Source organism: Coregonus clupeaformis, chromosome 39 (assembly GCF_020615455.1).
Source record: "Coregonus clupeaformis isolate EN_2021a chromosome 39, ASM2061545v1, whole genome shotgun sequence".
NCBI lineage: Eukaryota > Metazoa > Chordata > Actinopteri > Salmoniformes > Salmonidae > Coregonus > Coregonus clupeaformis.
In genome coordinates, this window is record NC_059230.1 from 2,768,936 (window position 1) to 2,788,857 (window position 19,922).

At 44.5% G+C, this 19,922-nt stretch overlaps 1 protein-coding gene across 1 annotated transcript; it reads left to right on the top strand.

The window, feature by feature from the left end:
• Nucleotides 1-1,629: 1,629 nt before the first annotated feature.
• Nucleotides 1,630-19,907, top strand: LOC123482851. The gene is made up of 8 exons (XM_045211786.1): nt 1,630-1,663; nt 2,508-2,778; nt 2,979-3,124; nt 3,544-3,829; nt 4,184-4,326; nt 5,111-5,202; nt 19,319-19,436; nt 19,743-19,907. Exons 1-8 carry the CDS (start codon nt 1,630-1,632, stop codon nt 19,766-19,768), a joined length of 1,116 nt encoding a protein of 371 aa, XP_045067721.1. The 3' UTR covers nt 19,769-19,907.
• Nucleotides 19,908-19,922: the final 15 nt, after the last annotated feature.

Sequence of the window (19,922 nt, forward strand, 5' to 3'; positions counted from 1 at the left end):
TTGTAAACGCATTTCATGCAATTCTACGTCATTTTACATGACTGGAGACTTTAGTGTAATGTTATTTAATACCACAACAAAAATTGAAATGGCAGGCTACTTTGACAATGAGAATCTGAGATCAATAAAAAAAACTTTCATTTTTGTCATTTAGCAGACACTCTTATCCAGAGCGAATTACAGGTAGTGAGTGTATACATTTTCATACTGGCCCCCCGTGGGAATCGAACCCACAACCCTGGCGTTGCAAGCGCCATGCTCTACCAACTGAGCTACACGATGCCTTACCTTGTCTTGAATCCATCAATAACCTAGGTCTAGGTGTGTGGAGATACATATTTTAGGCTACAATATGGGGAGGAAATTATAGTCCTAACAATGCTTTCCAGTTTCACTGACTCACCCAATGATGCGCAGCCCCCTCGCTGGTGATGGCCGATGCGCTCGTGCCAAACGTCTCTCTCTCTCTCTCTCTCTCTCTCTCTCTCTCTCTCTCTCTCTCTCTCTCTCTCTCTCTCTCTCTCTCTCTCTCTCTTTTGTAAAACAATATTTAGAAGTTGATCAAATACTTTTTGTAGCCTACAGCAGAGTCTTCTCTTTTCAGCAGGAGCCATTTGCTTTACAACCTTTGTTTTCCCTCGATTGTATTTGAAATATTGCGAAAGGCCTGTTTTGTCTGCATGCAGTTTTTTCACTGACAGATTTGCCGCGCGTTCCAGACTGTAGGCTATTCCTTGTTACTGGGCTACAATCCACAGCTAGGCAATTTTTTAAAAGAAACTATTGATTCTCTTTGGCTAATTTATAGGCCTTCTCATGGTGTAGTAGGCTATTCTGAATGATTTCATTTATTTCTGAACAGACAGCAGTAATTCTATAACTTTGTCAAATTTATTTCAATGTATCAGGGGTGCTGCAGCTCCTCCAGAACCCTTCACTATGATTCTATAAGGAAATAAATGATGATGTGCAACGCTGGAGAGATGAGAGTTGCAGGCTCATGTCTATCAGAGCAGAGAGAGAGAGAGAGAGATCATAGAAAGTGAATCTCATTCTAGTTATGTGAAAGATACTAGCGCGCTTCTCACACAGCCACGGCCACGTGTTGGTCTCAAACATAGGTTACAATGTTGCGCAAACCATAAACCCGGGCCGGCCCAAACGAATAAACTCTTAGAATATTATCCCCGGGCTGAAAAAATACTTTTTCACATTACTTTTTTTTGTGGGGGCAGGAGAATTAACGAAGAGGCAACTCGAATGAACTTTGATCGCTTTTACTATAATTTTTACATTGCAAAAAGTGACAATTACTTTTCATGCCTCGAGAGGTACCGGATCTGGCCAAAGAGGTTCAGGAACAAAACAGCCCATAAATGGAGAGCACTGATGATAATATATAAGTAAGGAAATTGGTTATTATCATATTAATGAAAGGTTACTGTTGTTGTGGTATGTATGGTAATGTCTAATGTTGAAAAGGAAAACAATAGTACATCCACATCCTATAGCACATGACAGGTGTTGGATATCCAGAAATAGATCATATTAACTGATCATTAAAAGGGGGAAATGTTTTATGTTATTCATTAATATTGACTGATGAATATGTTGCTACACCCCAGATCGATGGAGTGGAGTCTGAGAGCTATCCCTGTCTCTGGTGAGAATTAACTACCAACAAGGGTTTGGGTCAATTCCATTTCCATTACAGTCAAATCAGAAAGTAAACCAAATTCCAATTAACCTGAAAAACTCTGAGAGATGTTTATGACATTGTCAGCAGTAATATTTGAGTTCCAAAAAGACAAGGTCTGTAGCTTTCAAAATAACCAGTAAGAATTGAACAGATAATTGGAATTTCAGTGTACTTCCCGAATTTACTGAAATTAAATTGAATTGACCCCAACCCTTCCATTTAAAAGTCAGAGATCTCTAATGATCAGCATTACCGTATAGCAGGTTACACAATTTGTCATTTAATGTTATTAAAATGCATTCACATTAATATTATTAATTATGACTAATCATTCATATTATTATTGTGGCTTTACAGGGATTTTCCTACTCTTTCTGAGGGTCACCGTGCAAATAGGTAAACACATTTTTAATAAAGCAGACAGACAGATGGACAGACACAAAAACAATCACCAAAAAGAAGATCGATGGACAAAACAAACAATCCAAATCAATTAATCAATGAATGAAGTACAAGCATTGGCCACTGCAACAGAAGCTAGGCCTAATAATAACTTTCATTCAGTTAATGTCCCAATTAAAGGTAACTAATTACATTTGATACATGTTAGTGCAGGTGTGTGTGTGTGTGTGTACAGGGATGTGTATATCTAAGGTGTATTCACTAGGAACCAAATTGAACAAAATGGACAAAATGGGGAGGGACTATCCTAAACTAACCTGCAAAATGTTTTCTGTTGCAAAACGTATTGCTGCTGTGTGCACTAATGAATAAACCTCTGTATTATATCTGTCTGTCACTCAAACAGACAACGTGGCATTGAGAAGAGTGGCCGCTCAGTCATCACAGTTTTGGGATCGCAATGCTGAATATGCCATTGATGGGAAAAGAAACACAAACTATGGATCCTGCACCCACACTACACAGGAGACCAACCCCTGGTGGAGAGTGGACCTGCTGGATGTGACCAGAGTGACAGCTGTCACCATCACCAACAGAGACGATGTTCCTGAGAGGCTTGATGGTGCTGAGATCCACATCGGTAACTCACTGGAGAACAACGGCATCAACAACCTCAGGTGAGTAGTGAAATAGAATAGATAACATTGTACTGTAATTCTGATTAATTGTAAAGTTTATGTGAGTCAGTAAAAATAAGTTATTCAATAAATGTGTTGATATTTTCAGTCATACTTTAGTGAAGTAGCATGTTAACTATAGCAACGCATTGTACAATAAACGCTCTCTCCCCCACCCTCTCTCTCTCTCTTTACTTCAGATGTGTTGTCATATCCCACATCCCAGCAGGAGAGACCCACACCTTCCAGTGTAAAGAGATGGAGGGTCGCTACGTTGTTGTGGTCATCCCTGGCAGGAAGGAATATCTCACTCTGTGTGAATTGGAAGTATATGGCACTCCTGCAGGTAATCACCTGTAACTGTCTTCGCTATTCACATTCCTCATCAAGTGAAGTTTACATTACTTTTATATAGTAGAACATGAATGTTGGAACTGATAAACATTCAGTTGGTTCAGGTGCTTCATTCATAGTCAAATAAACAAATCAATAAATCAATGAATAAAGTATAAGCATGTCCCAATTAAAGGTAACTAATTACATTTAATACAAGTTGGTGCAGGTGTGTGTGTGTGTATGTACAGGGGGGTGGGGATGTGTATATCTGAGGTGTATTCACTAGGAACCAAATGGAACAAAATGGACGAAATGGGGAAGGACTAACCTGAACTAACCTGTAAAATGTTTTCTGTTGCAAAATGTATGGCTAAGGTGTGCACTACTGAATAAACCTGTGTATTATGTCTGTCTCTGTCACTCAAACAGACAACGTGGCGTTGAGAGGAGTGGCCGCTCAGTCATCACTTTTTTATTGGGCCTATACTCCAAGCAAAGTCATCGATGGAAACCGCAACTCTAACTATAACTATGGTGGATCCTGCAGCAGCACTACTTTTAACACCAACCCCTGGTGGAGAGTGGACCTGCTGGATGTGTACAGAGTGACAGCTGTCACCATCACCAACAGAGGAGACTGCTGTCCTGAGAGGCTTGATGGTGCTGAGATCCATATCGGTAACTCACTGAATAACAACGGCATCAACAACCCCAGGTGATACATAGACATCAGTACATTTGTATGTCCTGTCTTGAAGGTATTTGGATACATTGGACTTCATCCATGCTTCTGTAGCTATTCTGTGGCTATGTATTGAACAGACTGATTGTATTCTCTGTGGTACATTGTAGAGCATCCTCATTCCCTCTCATGTGCTCTCTCTCTCTCTCTCTCTCTCTCTCTCTCTCTCTCTCTCTCTCTCTCTCTCTCTCTCTCTCTCTCTCTCTCTCTCTCTCTCTCTCTCTCTCTCTCTCTCTCTCTCTCTCTCTCTCTCTCTCTCTCTCTCTCTCTCTCTCTCTCTCTCTCTCTCTCTCTCTCTCTCTCTCTCTCTCTCTCTCTCTCTTTCAGATGTGTTGTCATATCCCACATCCCAGCAGGAGAGACCCACACCTTCCAGTGTAATGAGATGGAGGGTCGATATGTTGTTGTGGTCATCCCTGGAGAGAACAGGATTCTCACTCTGTGTGAGGTGGAAGTATATGGCATTCCAGGTAATCATCTGTAACTGTCTTCACTGTTCACATTCATCATCAAGTAAAGTTTACATAACGTTTACATGGTAGAACATCAATGTTCTGGAAGTATAATTAATGTGCTTGCTGACAGCAACATCACTCTTGATTTCTGTCATATTCCTATTAATGTGACTTGCTTCTGCAGTCACACTTTTAATGTTGTATTTATTTCTTATATAGATATGGTAATAATAACTGAACTCTTAACCTCTTATTTCAGACCCAGCCACCCCTATTTCCTCCAACCCTCCCACCACTACTATCTCCCCCCTCCCCTCCCCTCCACTCCCCCTCCCACCACTAATATTACCCATCTTCTAAACATGTCAAATGCAATAATAACTTTAATGAAGATAATTATTTTCCTATCGGACTTCGTTTTAGTGGAGGTTATACTTTTTCTTCCACAATTCATGTTCTTATATTGAATGGTTTTTCTGTGACTCAGTGGGAGATATTTTCACAATGCAAATTAGTACAAATCTGTGAAAGAAATACAGTAAAACTCATAATCTGTCAGTGAGATTTAATAAGACACTTTTTTCTTCAACAATGTGCGTTATAAAAAGAACACTCTTCATGCATTGCTCAGCTTACTAAACTTTAGTAAAACAATCACCTTTTTATACAGCGCATTGTTAAAGAAATATGTCAAATTAAGTCATACTGTCAAGTCCTAATGAGTTTTGTGGTATTCCTGGTATGTTGCACAGAATTGAACTATTTTGCACCATAAAAAATGTAACCAAATGTATTTCAGCCCCCAAGTCAAAGAGAACGGTGGTGAGGATGAAGATCCAATCAGATGCTGATCTGACAGACCAGGCAGTCAGTGACCAGCTCCTACAGCAGGTGAGAGAGAGGGAGAGGGGGAAGGAGAGAGAAAGGTGGAGGGAGAGAGAAAGAGAGAAATTGAATGTGTCTTTGAATATGAAAATGTATGTGCGAGTGCTGTCCATGTGATAAGAGAGAGAGAATTCTGAAAAACCATCCTCCGTGTACTACGTAAAACACCAAATAATGGATGCAGTGCAGAATTAGGACGATTCCCTCTAATGATCAAAATCCAGAGAAGAGCAATTAAATTCTACAACCACCGAAAATAAGTAATTATCAAACCTTCCATAAAAATCCCTCACCTACAGAGAGATGAACCTGGATAAGAGTCCCCTCTGCCAGTTGGTACGGGAACTCTGCTCACAAACAGACCCCACAGAGCCTCAGGACAGCAACACACAATTAGACCCAACCAAATCATGAGAAAACAAAAAGATAATGACTTGACACATTGGAAAGAATCAACAAAATAACTGAGCAAACAGTTTTTTTTATTTGGCCCTAAACAGAGAGTACACAGTAGCAGAACATCTGACCACTGTGTAGGGCTGATCCCATGACAGCTTTGCACACTATTGGCATTCTCTCAACCAGCTTCAAGAGGTAGTCACCTGGAATGCATTTCAAATAACAGGTGTGCCTTCTTAAAAGTTAATTTGTGGAATTTATTTCCTTCTTAATGAGTTTGAGACAATCAGTTGTGTTGTGACAAGGTAGGGGGGTATACAGAAGATTGCCCTATTTTGGTAAAAGACCAAGTCCATATTATGGCAAGAACAGCTCAAATAAGCAAAGAGAAACGACAGTCCATCATTACTTTAAGACATGAAGATCAGTCAATACGGAACATTTCAAGAACTTTGAAAGTTTCTTCAAGTGCAGTCGCAAAAAACATCAAGCACTATGATGAAACTGGCTCTCATGAGGACTGCGACAAGAAGGGAAAACCCAGAGTTAACTCTGCTGCAGAGTTACCAGCCTCAGAAATTGCAGCCCAAATAAATGCTTCACAGAGTTCAAGTAACAGATACATCTCAACATCAACTGTTCAGAGGGGACTGTGTGAATCAGACCTTCATGGTCGAATTGCTGCAAAGAAACCTGTACAATGGTGCCGTTTTATGGACTCTTAACCAACCGTGCTATTTTGTGTGTTTTTTCGCATTGTTTGTAACTTATTTTGTAGATAATGTTGCTGCTACTGTCTCTTATGACCGAAAATAGCTTCTGGACATCAGAACAGTGATAACTCACCTTGAACTGGACAAATATTTTCCTTTAATGAGTTGGACGAGAGGGATTTGCTCCAGACACCCGACAGGGCCCTCATCCCCGTCATTCGCAGTAGAAAGAAAACAAGATATTGCGGAAGGAGATCGGGGTGCCTGGTCAGGAGCCGGCGACGAGTGGCTAATCTGCCTTTGCCATCGATACTATTGGCCAACTTACAATCGCTTGATAATAAAGTGGACGAACTACAAGCCTGTATATCCTACCAACGGGATATTAAAAACTGTAATATCTTATATTTCACTGAGTCGTGGCTGAACGAAGACATGAATAACATACAGCTGGCGGGTTATACACTGTATCGGCAGGATAGAACAGCAGCCTCTGGTAAGACAAGGGGTGGCGGTCGATGTATATTTGTAAACAACAGCTGGTGCACAATATCTAAGGAAGTCTAGGTTTTGCTCGCCAGAGGTAGAGCATCTCATGATACCTCTAGAGTGGCGCAGTGGTCTAAGGCAGTGCTAGCTGTGCCACTAGAGATCCTGGTTCGAATCCAGGCTCTGTCGTAGCCGGCCGCGACCGGGAGACCCATGGGGCGGCGCACAATTGGCCCAGCGTCGTCCAGGGTAGGGGGGGGAATGGCCGGCAGGGATGTAGCTCAGTTGGTAGAGCATGGCGTTTGCAACGCCAGGGTTGTGGGTTCCATTCCCACGGGGGGCCAGTATGAAAAATAAAAAAAATAATGTATGCACTCACTAACTGTAAGTCGCTCTGGATAAGAGCGTCTGCTAAATGACTTAAATGTAATGATAAGCTGTAGACCACACTATCTACCAAGAGAGTTTTCATCTATATTCTTTGTAGCTGTCTATTTACCACCACAAACCGACGCAGGCACTAAGACCGCACTTAATGAACTGTATACGGCCATAAGCAAACAAGAAAACACACATCCAGAGGTGGCGCTCCTAGTGGCCGGGGACTTTAATGCAGGGAAACTTAAATCAGTTTTACCTCATTTCTACCACTATGTTAAATGTGCAACCAGAGGGAAAAAAACTCTAGACCACCTTTACTCCACACACAGACACGCAAAGAAAGCTCTCCCTTGCCCTCCATTTGGCAAATCTGATTCTATCCTCCTGATTCCTGCTTACGAGCAAAAACTAAAGCAGGAAGCACCAGTGACTCGGTCAATAGAAAAGTGATCAGATGAAGCAGATGCTAAGCTACAGGACTGTTTTGCTAGCACAGACTGGAATATGTTCCGGGATTCTTCCGATGGCATTGAGGAGTACACTACATCAGTCACTGCCTTCATCAATAAGTGCATCGATGACGTCGTCCCTACAGTGACTGTACGTACATACCCCAACCAGAAGCCATGGATTACAGGCAACATCCGCAATTAGATAAAGGGTAGAGCTGCCAATTTCAAGGAGCGGGACTCTAACCCGGATGCTTATAAGAAGTCCCGCTATGCCCTCTGACGAACCATCAAACAAGTAAAGCGTCAATACAGGACTAAGAAGGAATCATACTACACCGACAAAGGGAAGCACAGCCGCGAGCTGCCCAGTGACACGAGCCTACCAGACGAGCTAAATTACTTCTATGCTCACTTCGAGGCAAGTAACACTGAAACATGCATGAGAGCATCAGCCGTTCCGGACGAATGTGTGATCATGCTCTCCGTAGCCGATGTGAGTAAGACCTTTTAAGTAGGTCAGCATTCACAAGGCCGCAGGGCCAGACGGATTACCAGGACGTGTACTCTGAGCATGCGCTTACCAACTGGCAAGTGTCTTCACTGACATTTTCAACCTCTCCCTGTCTGTGTCTGTAATAACAACATGTTTCAAGCAGACCACCATAGTCCCTGTGCCCAAGAACACTAAGGTGACCAGCCTAAATGACTACCGACCCGTAGGACTCACGTCTGTAGTCATGAAGTGCTTTGAAAGGCTGGTCATGGCTCACATCAACACCATTATCCCAGAAACCCTAGACCCACTCCAATTTGCATTCCGCCCCAACAGATTGACAGATGATGCAGTCTCTATTGCGTTCCACACTGCCCTTTCACACCTAGACAAAAGGAACACCTATGTGAGAATGCTATTCATTGACTACAGCTCAGCTTTCAACAACATAGTGCACTCAAAGCTCATCACAAAGTTAAGGACCCCGGGACTAAACACCTCCCTCTGCAACTGGATCCTGGACTTCCTGACGGGCCGCACCCAGGTGGTAAGGGTAGGTAAAAACACATCTGCCATGCTGATCCTCAACACGGGGGCCCCTCAGGGGTGCGTGCTCAGTCCCCTCCTGTATTCCCTGTTCACTCATGACTGCATGGCCAGGCACGACTCCAACACCATTAAGTGAAGTTTGCCGATGACACAACAGTGGTAGGCCTGATCACTGACAACAACGAGACAGCCTATAGGGAGGAGGTCAGAGACATGGCCACGTGGTGCCAGGACAACAACTTCTCCCTCAACGTGATCAAGACAAAGAAGATGATTGTGGACAACAGGAAAAAGAAGAGGACCGAGCATGCCCCCATTCTCATCGATGGGGCTGTAGGGGAGCAGGTTGAGAGCTTCAAGTTCTTTGGTGTCCACATAACCAACAAACTAACATGGTTCAAGCACACCAAGACAGTCGTGAAGAGGGCACGACAAAACCTATTTCCCCTAAGGAGACTGAAAAGATTTGGCATGGGTCCTCAGATCCTCAAAAGGTTCTACAGCTGCACCATCGAGAGCATCCTTAATGGTTGCGTCACTGCCTGGTATGGCAAATGCTCGGCCTCCGACCGCAAGGCACAACAGAGGGTTGTGCGTACAGCCCTGTACATTATTGGGGACAAGCTTCCTGCCATCCAGGACCTCTATACCAGGCAGTGTCAGAGGAAGGCCATAAATATTGTCAAAGACTCCAGCCACCCTAGTCATAGACTGTTCTGTCTGCTACCGCACGGCAAGCGGGACAGCTTTTTAGGTGAACGCTGATGCCACTCTTTGATAAGCAGTGCCCACTTTGTCAAAGGCAGGGGCGTAAAATATTTTGCTTGTCCATTCCCAGCGTACCTTTCCAGGGTGCTGTTGGAGAGACGCATCTCTGTAGTGCTCCACCAACGTTCAGTCAAAGGATATGGTAGAAAGAGGATGTGGCCTTTTCTGTAGCCTACAGGCTGGAGATAAAATGTATGACAATGTCATGACAGACACTTTTTACATCATGCAGGGTTCTCTGATCAAATAGCCTAACCCAAATGGCGCTCAATCAAATAAAACATGTGCTGTCATGTTAAATTAACAAAGCAACATATCCTAAAAACAGGACAGGTCAAAGTAAAATGGACAATCACAATTGTTGTCCAGGAGTTTCACCCCATTTCACCCCAATTTTTTGACAAGCTGATCATAGCGGAAAAGAAAATACTTCTGCATTAGCCACTATTTTTTTATATTTTTTTATTTCACCTTTATTTAACCAGGTAAGCCAGTTGAGAACAGGTTCTCATTTACAACTGCGACCTGGCCAAGATAAAGCAAAGTAGTGTAATAAAAACAACACAGAGTTACATATGGGGTAAAAAAAAACATAAAGTCAGAAATACAACAGAAAATATATATACAGTGTGTGCAAATGTAGCAAGTTATGGAGGTAAGGCAATAAATAGGCTATAGTGCAGAATAATTACAATAGTATTAACACTGGAATGCTAGATGTGCAAGAGATGATGTGCAAATAGAGATACTGGGGTGCAAAAGAGCAAAATAAATAACAATATAGGGATGAGGTAGTTGGGTGGGCTAATTTCAGATGGGCTGTGTACAGGTGCAGTGATCGGTAAGGTGCTCTGACAACTGATGCTTAAAGTTATTGAGGGAGATAAGAGTCTCCAGCTTCAGAGATTTTTGCAATTCGTTCCAGTCATTGGCAGCAGAGAACTGGAAGGAATGGCGGCCAAAGGAGGTGTTGGCTTTGGGAATGACCAGTGAGATATACCTGCTGGAGCGCAGACTACGGGTGGGTGCTGCTATGGTGACCAATGAGCTAAGATAAGGCGGGGATTTGCCTAGCAGTGATTTATAGATGGCCTGGAGCCAGTGGGTTTGACGACGAACATGTAGTGAGGACCAGCCAACAAGAGCGTACAGGTCACAGTGGTGGGTAGTGTATGGGGCTTTGGAGACAAAACGGATGGCACTGTGATAGACTACATCCAATTTGCTGAGTAGAGTGTTGGAGGCTATTTTGTAAATGACATCGCCGAAGTCAAGGATCGGTAGGATAGTCAGTTTTACGAGGGCATGTTTGGCAGCATGAGTGAAGGAGGCTTTGTTGCGAAATAGGAAGCCGATTCTAGATTTAACTTTGGATTGGAGATTCTTTATGTGAGTCTGGAAGTTGAGTTTACAGTCTAACCAGACACCTAGATATTTGTAGTTGTCCACATACTCTAGGTCAGACCCGTCGAGAGTGGTGATTCTAGTCGGGTGGGCGGGTGCTAGCAGCGTTCGATTGAAAAGCATGCATTTAGTTTTACTAGTGTTTAAGAGCAGTTGAAGGCTACTGAAGGATTGTTGTGTAAACACATTGCAAATAGGCTCACGATAACTCCTGATAAAGTTGAGTAGCTGACTTTCAGAGCTTAAATAGCCAAATTGATTAGTCACATGAATCAGGACTAATAAAGCCAATGCAATGGCCTGTTTTACAAAAGGTGAGTCTACCACATGGATGGGCATTCATACAATTCCATTGCAGGCGGACATGGTAGGCTTCACCCTAGTAAGAACAAGCCGACATCTTTTGGACGTCTTTTTTGGGTTCTGTCTGGGCATCGTTTTTGGTGTTTTACAAATGGTATGCTTACCACATAGATGGGCATTAATAACATTCAATTTCAGGCAACACTGTAGGCTACACCTCAGTAAGCACTGACCGATGTCTTTTTTTGGTGCAGTTCCGGACCGGCCTTGATTTCCACATCCACTGACATAGATTTTTGGTCCATTTTGTCCGGTCTGCAATAGCCTTGATTTGGTCCAAACATAGACATCTATAAATAACTTATTTTCAACTTTCATTCAGATCCAAAAATGAGCCTGATTTCAACATCCAAAAATAATAATAATGTCAATGTCTGTAAAATACGTATTTTCAACATCATAAAATAAATATTTTCACCTTTCATTCAGAATCTAAATTGAACCTAAATTCAAAGTCTTGGAAATACGTATTTTCAACGTCATTTTGCTTACTGGGACAATTCTAGTCTCGCATATGGTGGCAGAACCGCAAAGGCCGGGCCTGGCTCTGTTGTGCGGGATTAGCTTTTTCTGGGGGAGGTCGGGTAATGTAATTAAGTGAATGAGCACAAAACACCACATCTGTCATTTTAGCCCCGTCCGATTCTGCCATGTCATTTTTACATGGCAGGAGAGTAACAATTCCAGCCAGAATAACCTCCTGTTTTTTTTTTTTTAGAACTCCAATGTTCTGTGATAATATTAGTCACATGCGAATTGGCATCCCTGTGTTTTGAGAGAAATGTCTGAGTTTGACAGGTGTTGCAATAACTGATTCGATAAATTGAACTAAGTGCTGCGCATCAGCTATATATGAATGGCCTACATGTAGCCTAGCAACTTTCACAGTGAATGCTTTGGTTTATATGTTTTCTGCATATGAATGGAATATTGCGAAATGCATCAGTAAAAAATATTGAGCCTATTTAATGCAACCCTTGCTGTTAATAGATTGCAAAGCAGCAGCATACAACTGACCTAAACGTTTGGAAATGACAAGTTAACTTTCTCATCCATAGCCTGAAAGGGCATCGCAACTGCAATTGCACTGTTTAGCTCACACCTGAAGGCTGGTGGTGTCACGCCCTGACTCATGGGACTCTTGTATGTTGAGTCAGGGTGTGGATACCTATGTTAGTATTTCTAGGTTTTCATTCTAGGTTTGTATGTCTATGTTTGGCCGGGTGTGAATCCCAATCAGAGACAGCTGTCGCTCGTTGTGTCTGATTGGGGATCATACTTAGGCAGCCTAATGGGACTCATTAGTTGTGGGATCTTGTTCCGGTTTGAGGCTTGTATGGTGGTTAGCCTTAGGACTTCACGTTTCGTTTGTTTGTTGTTTTGTTTAGGGTGTGTATCGTTGTAATAAACATGTACGCATTTCACGGTGCGCCTTGGTCTGACCCGTCCTTCAACGAACGTGACAGAAGATCCCACCAAACACGGACCAAGCAGCGTGCCCAGGAGCAGACAGCCTGGACATGGGAGGAGATCCTGGACGGAAAGGGATCCTGGACATGGGAGGAGATTCAGGCTGGGATGGATCGCCGTCCTTGGGAGGAGACAGTGGAGGCCCGGTATAGAGAGGAGCAACGGCAACGTAGAAGGCGCCGGCTGAGGAAGAAGCCAGAGAGACAGCCCCAATAATTTTTTTTGGGGGGGCTAAAAGGGTGGTCGGGATCGATGTTGAAGAGCCCCGACCACTGCACTCGTGGGGGCTCAGGGAGGAGTCCTCACGGGAGGAGGACTGGGCGCGGAGAGTGAAAGACTGGTACGGTCGGAGATCTCTGACGTCAGTTCCTAGTCCGGTACACCTCGTGCCTGCGTCTCGCACCAAGCCAGTGGTGCGTGTTCCCAGTCCGGCCCGGCCCGTTCCTGCTCCTCGCACCAAGCCAGTGGTGCGTGTCCCCAGTCCGGTACGGCCCGTGCCTGCTCCCCGCACCAAGCCAGTGGTGCGTGTTCCCAGTCCGGCCCGGCCCGTGCCTGCTCCCCGCACCAAGCCAGTGGTGCATGTCCCCAGTCCGGTACGGCCCGTGCCTGCTCCCCGCACCAAGCCAGTGGTGCGTGTTCCCAGTCCGGCCCGGCCCGTTCCTGCTCCCCGCACCAAGCCAGTGGTGCGTGTTTCCCAGTCTGGCCCGCCGTTCCTGCTCCCGCACCAAGCCAGTGGTGCGTGTTCCCAGTCCGGCCCGGCCCGTTCCTGTTCCTCGCACCAAGCCAGTGGTGCGTGTTCCCAGTCCGGCTCGGCCCGTTCCTGTTCCTCGCACCAAGCCAGTGGTGCGTGTCGCCAGTCCGGCAAGTGCCTGCTCCTCGCACCAGACCAGTGGTGCGTGTGTCCAGTCCGGCACGGCCCGTGTCCGTTTCAGCTGCTCCACTCCGGAGCCAGAGCAGTCCGCTCCACCAGGGTCCAGTCCAGTTCCGGTGAGCGGCTCCACTCCAGAGCCAGAGCAGTCCGCTCCACCGGTTCCCAGTCCAGCTCCGGTCAGCGGCTCCAGTCCGGAGCCAGAGCAGTCCGCTCCACTGGTGCCTAGTCCAGCTCCGGTCAGCGGCTCCAGTCCAGACCCAGACGTCAGCCCCTCTCCAGGTTCGGGGTCTCCCACACCAGGGTCCAGACAGGGCTTGGTACTTCGTAAGAGGAAGGAGAGGGGAAGCAGCGCGCCGAGGTCCAGACCAGACCAGGGGCGCAACAGGGAGGCTGAGAGAATGTGGTCGTCACGCCCGGAGCCGGATCAGCCTCCGAGGCGGATTGCCCACCGGGACCCTACCCTGTTATTTAAGGTTTGTGTGGTCGGAGTCTGCACCTTTGGGGGTACTGTCACGCCCTGACTCATGGGACTCTTGTATGTTGAGTCAGGGTGTGGATATCTATGTTAGTATTTCTATGTTTTCATTCTAGGTTTGTATGTCTATGTTCGGCCGGGTGTGATTCCCAATCAGAGACAGCTGTCGCTCGTTGTCTCTGATTGGGGATCATACTTAGGCAGCCTATTGGCACTCATTAGTTGTGGGATCTTGTTCCGGTTTGAGGCTTGTATGGTGTTTAGCCTTAGGACTTCACGTTTCGTTCGTTTGTTGTTTTGTTTAGTGTGTTTATCGTTGTAATAAACATGTACGCATTTCACGCTGCGCCTTGGTCTGACCCGTCCTTAAACGAACGTGACAGGTGGGCATTTAGGACATATTGTAGATCACTAACATATCCTAATGATTATGATCACACTTCCTCAATTCAAATATTATGGCGACACTATAGAAATATGGTTTGGTTAAGCAATGAGGGGGTTATTATATGGCCAATATACCACAGCTAAGGGATGTTCTTAGGCAAGACGCAACCTGGTGCCTTATTGCTATTATAAACTGGTTACCAACGTAATTAGAGCGGTAAAATAAATGTTTTGTCATACCCCTGGTATACGGTCTGAGCCAATCAGCATTCAGGCCTCGAACCACCCAGTTTATAATATGGTTTATACAACATGCCGGTCTAATGCTGATCGGTTAAAACCGCATTCCAGCCGCTGTCTATTTCGCAAGTTATCACTGGCTAAATCTATGATGTTAAAATGCCTATTTACTCTGTTCCATCTGACTGCGCAATCCACTGTCTCATCAAATCTTATTTGCCACTTGAAAATAGTCCGGGTAGCCATGATTAGCTGTTCAGGAGTCTTATGGCTTGGGGGTAGTAGCTGTTAAGAAGCCTTTTGGACCTAGACTTGGCGCTCCGGTACCGCATGCCGTGTGGCAGCAGAGGGAACAGTCTATGACTAGGGTGGCTGGAGTCTTTGACAATTTTTATGGCCTTCCTCTGACACCGCCTGGTATAGAGGTTGTGGATGGCAGGAAGCTTGGCCCCAGTGATGTACTGGGCCGCACACACTACCCTATGTAGTGCCTTGCGGTCGGAGGCCGAGCAGTTGCCATACCAGGCGGTGATGCAACCAGTCAGGATGGTGCAGCTGTATAACTTTTTGAGGATCTGAGAACCCATGCCAGATCTTTTCAGTCTCCTGAGGGGGAATAGGTTTTGTCGGGCCCTCTTTTCGATTGTCTTGGTGTGTTTGGACCATGATAGTTTGTTGGTGATGTGGACACCAAGGAACTTGAAGCTCTCAACCTGTTCCACTACAGCCCCATTGATGAGAATGGGGGTGTGCTCAGTCCTGTCTTTTTGTTCCTGTAGTCCACAATCATCTCCTCTGTCTTGATCACATTGAGGGAGAGGTTGTTATCCTGGCACCACACGGCCAGGTCTCTGACCTCCTCCCTATTGGCTGTCTCATCGTTGTCGGTGATCAGGCCTACCACTGTTGTGTCATCGGCAAACTTAATGATGGTGTTGTAGTCATGGGTGAACAGGGAGTACAGGAGTGGCAGATGTGTTGTTACCTACCCTTACCACCGGTGTGCGGCCCGTCATGAAGTCCAGGATCCAGTTGCATAGGAAGGTGTTTAGTCCCAGGGTCCTTAGCTTAGTGATGAGCTTTGAGGGCACTATGGTGTTGAACGCTGAGCTGTAGTCAATGAATAACTTTGTCACGTAGGTGTTCCTCTTGTCCAGGTGGGAAAGGGCAGTGTGGAGTGCAATAGAGATTGCATCATCTGTGGATCTGTTGGGGCGGTATGCATATTTAGTGGGTCTAGTTTTTCTGGGGTAATGGTGTTTATGTGAGCTATGACCAGCCTTTCAAAGCACTTCATGGCTACAGACGTGAGTGCTATGGGTCGGTAGTCATTTAGGCAGGTTATCTTAGTGTTCTTGGGCACAGGGACTATGGTGGTATGCTAGAATTATGTACAGACTTGTTGAAAATGTCAGTGAAGACACTTACCACTTGGTAAGCGCATGCTCAGAGTACACGTCCTGGTAATCCATCTGGCCCTTCGGCCTTGTGAATGTTGACCTGCTTAAAAGTCTTACCAACATCGGCTATGGAGAGTGTGATCACATAGTCATCCGGAACAGCTGATGCTCTCATGCATGCATGTTGCTTGCCTCGAAGCGAGCATAGAAGTGACTTAGCTCGTCTGGTAGGCTTGTGTCACTGGGCAGCTCGCGGCTGTGCTTCCCTTTGTAGTCTGTAATAGTTTGCAAGCCCTGCCACATCCGACGAGTGTCGGAGCCGGTGTAGTACGATTAAATCTTAGTCCTGTATTGACACTTTGCCTGTTTGATGGTTCATCGGAGGGCATATCGGGATTTCTTATAAGCGTCCAGGTTAGAGTCCTGCTCCTTGAAAGCTGCAGCTCTACCCTTTAGCTCAGTGCGGATGTTGCCCATCATCCATGGCTTCTGGTTGGGGTATGTACGTACAGTCACTGTGGGGACAACGTCATCGATGCACTTATTGATGAAGGCAGTGACTAATGTAGTGTACTCCTCAATGCAATCGGAAGAATCCAGGAACACATTCCAGTCTGTGCTAGCAAAACAGTCCTGTAGCTTAGCATCTGCGTCATCTGACCACTTCCTTATTAACCGAGTCACTGGTGCTTCCTGCTTTAGTTTTTGCTTATAAGCAGGAATCAGGAGGATATAATTATGGTCAGATTTGCCAAATGGAGAGCGAGGGAGAGTTTTGTACACGTCTCTGTGTGTGGAGTAAAGGTGGTGTAGAGTTTTTTTTCCTCAGGTTGCACATTTAACATGCTGGTAGAAATTAGGTAGGACCCAGCCAAGCAATTTCTAAACTTGATCTCCACTATAAAAAGCATCTACACATTATCTGACATTTAGTTTTCAACAGCGGAGATTTGTATAAACCTTTGTCTGTCTTTCCGACATTTGCAACATTGTTTCAATATTCAAATTCCATCTCCAGCTGTCCCATAGTAATGAACATGTCGGGAGTCAGGATGAGATGGACTGACAGGCAGCGTTTCTCAGCCAGTTGAAATCATGAATCAGCTGACATTTTTATGGATATATATACAAAGAAATGTCAGTTGAAAAAAGATAAAAATAAATGAAGTGCAGCTAGTTTGCAGTCTTTCCAGCTTCAGTTTAAAGTAATTGTGTTAGCTGTGTTGTTGGCTAACTTGTGACCTGACAAGTGAGCACATTTTCTATGCCAGGCGAAATCGCACCTCATTAGCTCATTGTTATAGATGTATCCAAATAAATGTCACTAGAAAACAGCTTAAACAAATGCAGCTACTTTGCTGTTATTCTGGCTAATTTCCTGATTATGATCTTGTCTCATTGCTGCAACTACCCAACGGGCTCGGGAGAGGCAAAGGTCGAGTCGCCCGCTTCTTAACATCCGCTCCTTAACCCGGAAGCCAGCTGCACCAATGTGTCGGAGGAAACACTGTTCAACTGATGACCGCTAGAGCGCGATGAGCCAATTAAAGCTCCCCCGGCCAAACGCTCCCCTAACCCGGACGAAGCTAGGCCAATTGTGCGCTGCCCTATGGGACTCCCGGTCACGGCCGGTTGTGACATAGCCTGGGATCGATCTCCAGGCTGTAGTAATGCCGCAACACTGCAATGCAGTGCCTTAGACCGATGCGCCACTCGGGAGGACCCTGTCTGCACTTTTTGACGTGACCGTAAGTTAGCCGTAGTTTGCTAGCTAGCAAGCAAGGGATAAGAACGTTGCCAGCTAGTATGCGTATAAGCTTCGTCTCGGGCCTAACAACACCCGTGCCAATATAGCCTCCAAACACTGGCTTCTCGGGCATTATCACTTAATTGGAAACTTGGGAACCAAGCTTGAGTTATCAGTGTAGTCCTATCACCTGGACATGTTGAAATACTGTATCTTCATGCCTAGAATAAAAACATCCAGGCTTCCTTCATAACTATCAATTAGTTGGAGAAAAAAAATAAAGAATTACAGGGGGCAGTTTGGAAAAAACTAATACAATCCGAATCGTCCTCTGGAATAACGGACATTCTGGAGTAATAATGATATAACCAACGTTCTCTAGTAATACTAGTCCCATGCGAATAGGTATTTGGTCACGTGCATGCGCCGCATACATGTGTCACGTAAAGAGAGCAAGGTTTGAGGGAATAAGGAATGTTTTTCCTAAACAAATGAGGGATCTCGGTAACAAAACGTTTCAATCAGAAATGGCTGTAATTATGTTGCAGCTTCAGCAACACGGACAGCGCGATTAACACTTTGATGTTCTGCGGTGGTCGCTGCAGCAGGGAGGAGAGTGAGACAACAGCTGCTAGTCACAGTCACTCGCTGTCTTTTGTTAATTTTAACACAGCGCAGAAAGTCTGAGCATGGCCCCGCACAATCAAATAAATTGCTGACTCCCTCTAGTCAATTGTGTGTCTTAATTATTTTATTAAACCTTGTGCTTAAAGCATCAGACAAGCTCAGTGAATAAAATTGATTTGATTAAAACACATAGGATGTGTCAATATATGGGAAAAATAAAAGTAACTTATTTTCGACCAAGATTTGTTTTTGTCGGGGACAGCCCTACCACTGTGATTGAACCAAAATTAAGAAAATCCTTGACTATGTACAGACTCGGTAAGCATAGCTTTACTATTGAGAGGCCGCCATCGGCAGACCTGGCTCTCAAGAGAAGACAGGCTATGTACCCACTGCCCACAAAATGAGTTGGAAACCGAACTGCACTTCCTAACCGACTGTCAACTGTATGACCATATCAGAGACACATATTTCCCTGAGATTACACAGGCCCACAAAGAATTTGAAAACAAATCCAACCTTGATAAACTCCCATATCTATTAGTTGAAATACCACAGTGTGCCATCACAGCAGCAAGATTTGTGACCTGTTGCCACAAGAAAAGGGCAACCAGTGAAGAACAAACACCATTGTAAATACAACCTATATTTATGTTTATTTATTTTCCCTTTCATATTTAAACTATTTGCACAGTGTTACAACACTGTACATTGCCAATAGTATAGCATTTGAAATGTCTATATTTTAATACTTTTATGAGTGTAATGTTTACTGTTTATTTTCTGTTTCCCTTTTGTTGTCTATTTCACTTACTTTGGCAATGTTAACATATGTTTCCCATGGAAAGAGAGCGAGCGAGAGAGAATAATCCAACCTCTTGTGCTTTAATTTAGCTGCATGTAGAGCTCATGAAGCAGGGTGTGTCTGACATTCAACTGCGCTGGAGGACTCAACCAGATGGACAGATTTTCCACCGTGAGGAAGAAGAGGAGGGTGGAACCACTCAGACAGGTAACAACAAGGAGCATATTACAGACTGTTTTCCTTATTGCAACAGACAGGCATTGAAGACATTGTGCTTTTATCAGAGTTGGGGTCAATTATGTTTCAGGAAATAAACACATTTTTATTCCAATTTTCTTCAATGTATTTCAATGATGAAAATGTGGAAGTAGAATATCAGTTTACTTCCTGAATTGAAATGGAATTATCCCTAACTCTGGGTCTTATTACCTTGTTTCCAAGTTGTTATTGTAGTGCGTGTTAGCGAGTGATATCTCAATTAGTACCTGAAAGAGTTTGTCATTTCTTTTCCAGGTGTCTGTGGAACTGAAGGGGGCTAGCCTGGTGAGAGACTCCAAGGAGACAAAATAGTTTTAACATTGGACTGTTTTGATGACATAATCTATCTACCATAAAACTTCAATTATACACAGTCTCAAATAAACACCTGTTTCAAAATAAACCCAAGGTCTAAATGAATTGTTTCGGAGGTTT